This window comes from Cupressus sempervirens, chromosome 7 (assembly GCF_028749045.1).
Source record: "Cupressus sempervirens isolate cs-2001-9-10 chromosome 7, ASM2874904v1, whole genome shotgun sequence".
Taxonomy (NCBI): domain Eukaryota; kingdom Viridiplantae; phylum Streptophyta; class Pinopsida; order Cupressales; family Cupressaceae; genus Cupressus; species Cupressus sempervirens.
Window position 1 is genome coordinate 927483719 of NC_143124.1, and position 6995 is coordinate 927490713.

Genomic DNA, 6995 nt, shown 5'->3' on the forward strand with positions numbered 1-6995 from the left:
ATTTCTTTGACTTAGCTTCCAGCTTGGTTCTATTTTCAGAATCTATGTGAGCAATTGCTTTACAACCGAAGGTTTTGAGAAAATAATAACTCACCTTCTTACCAGTCCATGCTTCCTCTAGAATACCACAACCAAAAGGAGTAGAGGGACCTCTATTAATCAAATATATAGCAATATTGATAGCCTCTACCCACACGTGTAAGGGCAACCCAACATGCAACCTCATGCTCCTTGCATGCTCCATTATAGTTCCGTTCATGCATTCAGCCACTACATTTTCCTATGGAGTCCTTGGAACAATTTCCTATCTACGAATACCATTAGTGGAGAAATAATCTTCAAATTCATGACTGCAATACTCACCACCATTATTAGATCTAAGAAATTTTAATTTCTTACCAGTCTCATTTTCAACCAAGCATTTCCATTTCTTGAAAGTTTGAAATACATCAGATTTTTGTCTAAGGAAATAAATCCATACTTTTCTAGTTGCATCATCAATAAATGTAACATAATAATGAGAGCCACCAAGGAAAGATACTTGAGCTAGTCCCCATACATTGGTATGCACAAGCTCTAATTTCTCCTTTTTATTTTCCTTCCTAGTCTTCACATAACTCTCTCTCTCTCTCTCTCTCTCTCTCTCTCTCTCTCTTTTATCTTCCATAAATACAACTTTCATAGAAATTCATATTAACACATTTCAGACCTGGTAAAACTTTCTTTGAATAAAGTACTTTCATACGTTTCTCACTCATATGCCCAAGTCTATTGTACCACATCGTTGCATCAAAATATACAATAGCTATTTGTTCTCCTTGCTCAACTACAACAATTGTTCCTGAACATTCATTTTCTCTGAAACAATTAAAGTAGAAGAAACAATATGACCTGTACAAAGATATAAGGTGCCTACTTTCACACCTTTTTATACTACAAGGGAACCTTTTGAAACCTTCCAATTTTTATCATTAAAAGGAACTACATAACCCTCATCACCAAGTTGCCTTGCTGAAATTAAATTCCTACTCAGCCTTGGAACATATATTACCTCATGTAGTAGCCAATGATTCCCATTCTACAACTTAATCTTAACTTTTACCTTTCCAACAATCTAACAGGGTTCATTATCCCCCAAATAAACAAGTCCAAAATCCTCTTGGACATAATCGATAAAATAACCTCTATGAGGTTAGCATGAAATGAAGCACTAGAATCTAAAACCCATGAATTGTCAACACTTTCTAAAGATAGAAGAAAAGCATCCTCTTTGGATTTGTTACTTACCACATTTGCCTCCTTGTCTCCATCTAGTTTATCTCCTTCATTTTTCTTTCAAGTCCAACAATCTTTCTTTTTATGCCTTGGTTTCCCATAGTACCAACAATTTTTTGGTCCTCTCAATTGAGACCTCCTCCCCTTTGAGTTTCCTCTTGATTTCCCATGATTTTTGAAATTAATTTCTCTCTTAGTTGTTCTACCTTGACTTTGTGCGTTCAAAGCACTTCTTGATGTAGATCCACCTGAGGTTTTCCTATGAGTTTCCTCACTCAAAATAACATCGATCACATCATCATATTTTAGGGTACTAGATCCAAGAACATAATTACTCACAACCATTACCAAGCCATTCTGGCTTTCAGGCAAAAAACACAAAATCAAGAGAGCCCTAATTTCTTCATCAAAATTGCTACCCATAGAAGATAATTGGCTAGTAATAGTATTAAACTCATTTAAATAATCTGCAACAGATCCACCTTCTGTCATTTTCATATTAAATAAATGCTTCATGAGAAATATCTTGTTTTAAGCGGAGGGCTTTTCATACAGTTTTGCTAGGGTTTACATCAACTCTTCTATTGTCTTTGCTTTTGTAATATTAAATGCCACTGATGGTGTCGGGCATAATTGAATGCTTCCAAGTTCCTTTCTGTCCCAAAGATCTCAGTTGTCATTTGACATAGATCTTTGATTCTTGGTTTTGCCTTCCAACGGCTTCCATAAATGCTTCTAATAAAGATAGTCTTCGATTTGCATCTTCCATAACTGAAAGTTTTACCCATTAAATCTGTCAATCCTCAGCTTACCCTTGTCTACCATTGCTCCCACTCAACCATGAAACTTTCTTGTAGAGGATAATTGAAAGAATAAACTTGCTTTGATACCACTTGTTAGGATTAAACCACAGACAAAAATAACAATTACATGGAAATATAAGCAATATCAAAAAATAATTGATCACACAGAAAAGAACACAAGACACCAAGATTTAATGTGGTTCACCCAATCCTTGGGCTAAGTCCACCAAACATCAAGTCTGATATTATTACGATCCAGTGATTACAACCTGATTACAATCTGTAATCCCTTACAGCTCAATACCACCACAAGAACCAAATTTTGCATCACAACAATGAAACAATCCCTAACCCTAAGCCCTTTTATACAAGTAATTTTTTACCACTTTAGGGTTATAATTAATAATTACATGTCAGCCCAAAATCCCAATAAAATAGGGCCCAATTTTGTTTTCCTAAAGAATTTGTGAACTATGTACAATACTTTTTTGATCAGTCACCATAAACTAACATTAATTTCATGTAATTACATATATAACCATTATATCTAAATTAATAAATACTTCTTCTTTTTAAGGGATTACGTATATAGCCAATGTATCCAAACTAATAAATAGGCATTCCTTTCAATTAATGTCATATAACTAATGAATCCAAACTAGTAAATAGGTCTTCATCTCAAATAATGAAATATAACCAATGTATATAATAAATGTCAAATAGGGGATCTAAATTAAAATGTCTTAATGGAATGTTTTGAAAGGGGATTTCTTATGAGGATCTAATGTTCTAGCATCTTAAGAGGATCTAAAGTCACAATGTCTTTAAGGGATATCTTCAGAACAACTATCTATTATTGCATACACAAAACCATTAAACCAATCACACTCACACACATCAAAATAAAACAAAAAATAAATAAATAAATAAATAAAAATAAAAATCCATTAAACCATCAAAGCATACATAAAATGATTGAACCAATCAAAACCATTAAACCATATTTATTTATGGGATTCATTTGTATAGGATATATAATAAGAAATCTTAAAAATTGATTATGTGTTTTGACATTGTAATTTCATCTTCCATTTTGAAGCTTAAAAAAACTTCGCATGAAGTTCTTTTCATCCAAACACTTGATTAGACTATCCCAACTATTTGTTTATGATTCATCTAATTTTATATGTCAAAGTTCAAATTATGAAAGTGAACACCCACTAATAACACTAGATTTATTATCTCTATTACTTGGATCAAAAAATTTACTTGCATCCATGGGTGGTTTTTCTTTTCCACTTACTATTCCCCACAAACTTTGATTCATTAGTCTTATTTGATTTTTCATTCTAAGTATGAAAATTAAAGCTAGAAATTTATCTAATAGAATATCTATTTTAGAAAATATATGCTAGAACAATCGTTATCTCTCCTAAAAATCATTCACATGCAACCTACTTCACATCCTTTAGTAGGAAATCAAAGGAAAAAAAAAGTAGAAATGAAAAGGGTAAATTACAAATCTGAGACAATTGAGAACCAAATGGTTAGAGTTGTTTTGCACTTTTGATCATCTTCAACAATATCTATGTCTTTCTCTATATTTAAAATTTTTACCATCATACCCCACAAAATAGAGGTAGAAATCCTTTGACAATCATGGATTTGACACTTTAAGACCATAAAATTCTTCTTCAACTATGAACTTAATCTAATGCACAATTGCTATTTCATTCAATTGATATTCAAAATGATTGCATTGCGATGAAAAGCCTCATAAATGTTGTGGTTGAGCATCTTATGCATGCACATCTTATATGCACTGCCACATAACCATGTTTGAGGAGGAGAATCCAAGCCGTAGGCTAGTAAAAAAACATGAGTCTTAGTGGAAGAGGTGCATCAAAATTCACCTGACATCTTGAGAAAAGATGCTTCTTCTCATAAGTACATGCATATACATATTCACACAGATGCATGTAGGGTTAATTCATGCTCTAGTACATCAATAAGCCTCTAGATAAATTGTAGTGGGATACTAGCTTGATAGAGACTCTTGAGAGAATTATGGGAAATATTAAGTCGTCATTTGAAAAGGTGAGTTACATCCTCAAAGGTGTTGAATTTCTTATTCAAATTGAGAAAAGTCATAATAAGGAAATATGTTCCAATGCATAAGAAATTTTTTTCTAATGTGTGATTGAGTAGTTCCACATCTTTCTAGGATAAGAGAACTCTTGCGATCCACCCAACACATGCCTTCGTAGCTCTCATACCAAATGATACATATGTGATGTTGATACTTAATCGAGCATTAGTATTTAAACAAGGCACAAAGAGTAGTTTATGGATTAAGTTTGGAGATTAACAAATCGAATCAATCAAACAAAATATAATAAATAAATAATACACAACTAACAATGAAATAGATTAAGCCAACAAAACAAGTACCCTTACTACTTAACTCTCAACTAAGAAAACCTACCTTAGACACACACACACACAACTGATCATAAACGTATATACACATATATACAACTAATCATAAAAGCGCACAAACACACACATAGGTATCTACATATATATACATACACTTACACACACATAATGTGAACAAAGAAAAAAATAATGCAACAATGATTAAAAAAATCTCAAGGAAAAATAAAATAAAATATATATTTATTCTTAATAACTTTATATATGTATATATAGACAGACACATATAGACATATACACTCATATATATATATATGTGTGTGTGTGAACAAAAAAAAAATAAATGCAACCACTTCGTACGAATAAATTAAATTAAATACATATTTATTCTTAATAACTATTTTAAAATATAATTTAGAAATTTTTTTATGTTAGAAGTTCATACAATCTTATTCGTTAAGAGCCAAAGACTAAAAGGTATTCATTTGACCAAAATTTATATGAGATACAATCCCAACCTCATCTCAATAAGACTAGATTCTTAATGAACCCATTGGAATAATGAAATATTTTATTTTTAATAAGTTAAAAACCAACCTTGTACCTAACTTTGAATCTATGATCTAGAGTATTATCTTTTTCCGTAGGCTTTGATACTGCAAAGTATCCTGAACACTTTCTCCACTGCTAGCAATTGCAACGTTTACTTTTTCTGCACTACCATCAAACCCATTTCACTTATGACAACAATGGAATGATTTAAAACGAGGTTTAGTCAACAAGAATTCCGTGGGATGGAAATGGAATCATATGATCGAGTATGAGCACATAAACAGCAGACATTCGGGCACTGTGTGAACTCATGTTTGTGCCTTCGGAAATCGGGAAAATACTCGTGAAAACGATTGTGGGAGTGGATGTCCAGTCACCGTGTTTCCATTTTCCACTCCATACTTTCCACGTATAGTTGACTTGATAAACTTTTAGGGTTTTTATAATTCGGTGTGTCTTTTTTTGTCAGCCTTGATTATTAAAATTTACAACCTTGTCGTTATGTCACCATTGGAAATTAGGTTATAAGTTGTGAGTCTCCCTTTGTATTTTTCAATTTCCATTTTCGCTGACGTTTCTCATATCTTCTTCTGCAATGGAGAGAAAAACACTTGTATTTCTCTTGCTGCTTCTCCTGGCCTCAGGTGCTATAATATCTATCATTTTGATCATAATTCATTTTTTCTTTTGATTGAATGAGTTTTTCTTAATGGATCTTACGTTTGATTTATGAATTGACAGTGTGATTTCTTTTTAATGGGTCTTATGTTTGATTTAGGAGCAGAAATTAATAGTATGAGTTTTCCTTAATGGGTCTTTATATTGTTTGATTTATGAGCAGAAATTGATAGTGTGATTTGTTTTTGATGGGTTTTATGTTTGTTTTATGAGCAGAAATTGATGTTGGCAATGGTGTGATTTGTGAGAGAGCAAGCAAGAAGGCACCGGCAAATACATGTCCAAATGATGAAGATCAGTGTGCCAGAATTTGCACTTCTAAGGAGAGAGCCAATGACGGAAAATGCCACGCTTCTGGTTGCTTCTGTTATTTTGACCGTTGTTGATCTCAAAAGCTTTCTACTACACATATAACTTTGTTATGAGTGGAGGAAACCCTAGTTATAAATATTATAAGGATGGAGATAATGTCAGATAGTTCTCTATGCAATTGTTAGTATTCTCTGAAGTATGATGTTTCAACTGTTTTATATGATTTTTATGCTACTATATTCTGTTTTACCTATTAAGTAAAGTTGTTATGATCACATCCCGAAAAATCTTCTCTCGGACTTGTCAATGAATTGATATTTCTTTTGAAACTGTCAAATCTTGCATAATCTTTTACATGTTTGGATTTGGGTTTCTTCTTTTCAAGGAGATACCAAAATGGGATTTTACGCTATTATAAGACAGCATATCTATTCAGAATCTTGCAGCTTTTGATTTGGAGTTTCTTACCTTTGGCAGTATTTGCATGTTATTATCAGCTGTAATTTTAACAACGTTTGACACTTCTGTTTATTATGATCAGCTGTAACTTTAACAGCGTTTGGCAGTTTTGCATGTTATGATCAGCTGTAATTTTAGCATTGTTTGGCATTTTTGTATGTCATGATCAGCTGTAATTTAACAGCGTTTGTCAATGATTTTTAATAAGTATTGGCAGTATTTGCATGTTATAACCAGCTGTAATTTCAAAAGCGTTTGCCAATGTTTTTTTAATGAAGTCTTACAAATAAACAAAGTAAAGGTTTTGGTTAAAAAGAGAAACAATTTTAGAAGGGTAATTTTTAAGAAATATCCTTCATTACCAGTTTATTTTTATTTTCTTCTTTCTGTTTTCCACTCTCTCTTTATGATGGTAGATTGTTAAGTGTAATTTAGAAAGTTGTATGGGTTAAAACACATTATTTTAAGCTATTCAGATGA

The 6995-nt window shown here is 32.1% G+C and overlaps 1 protein-coding gene across 1 annotated transcript; it reads left to right on the forward strand.

Moving 5' to 3' along the window:
* Positions 1–5552: 5552 nt before the first annotated feature.
* Positions 5553–6393, forward strand: LOC149550598 (uncharacterized). The gene is made up of 2 exons (XM_089795123.1): positions 5553–5710; positions 5961–6393. The coding sequence occupies exons 1-2, from the start codon at positions 5662–5664 to the stop codon at positions 6128–6130; spliced, it is 219 nt and encodes a 72-aa protein (XP_089651249.1). The 5' UTR covers positions 5553–5661; the 3' UTR covers positions 6131–6393.
* The last annotated feature ends 602 nt before the right edge of the window (positions 6394–6995 follow it).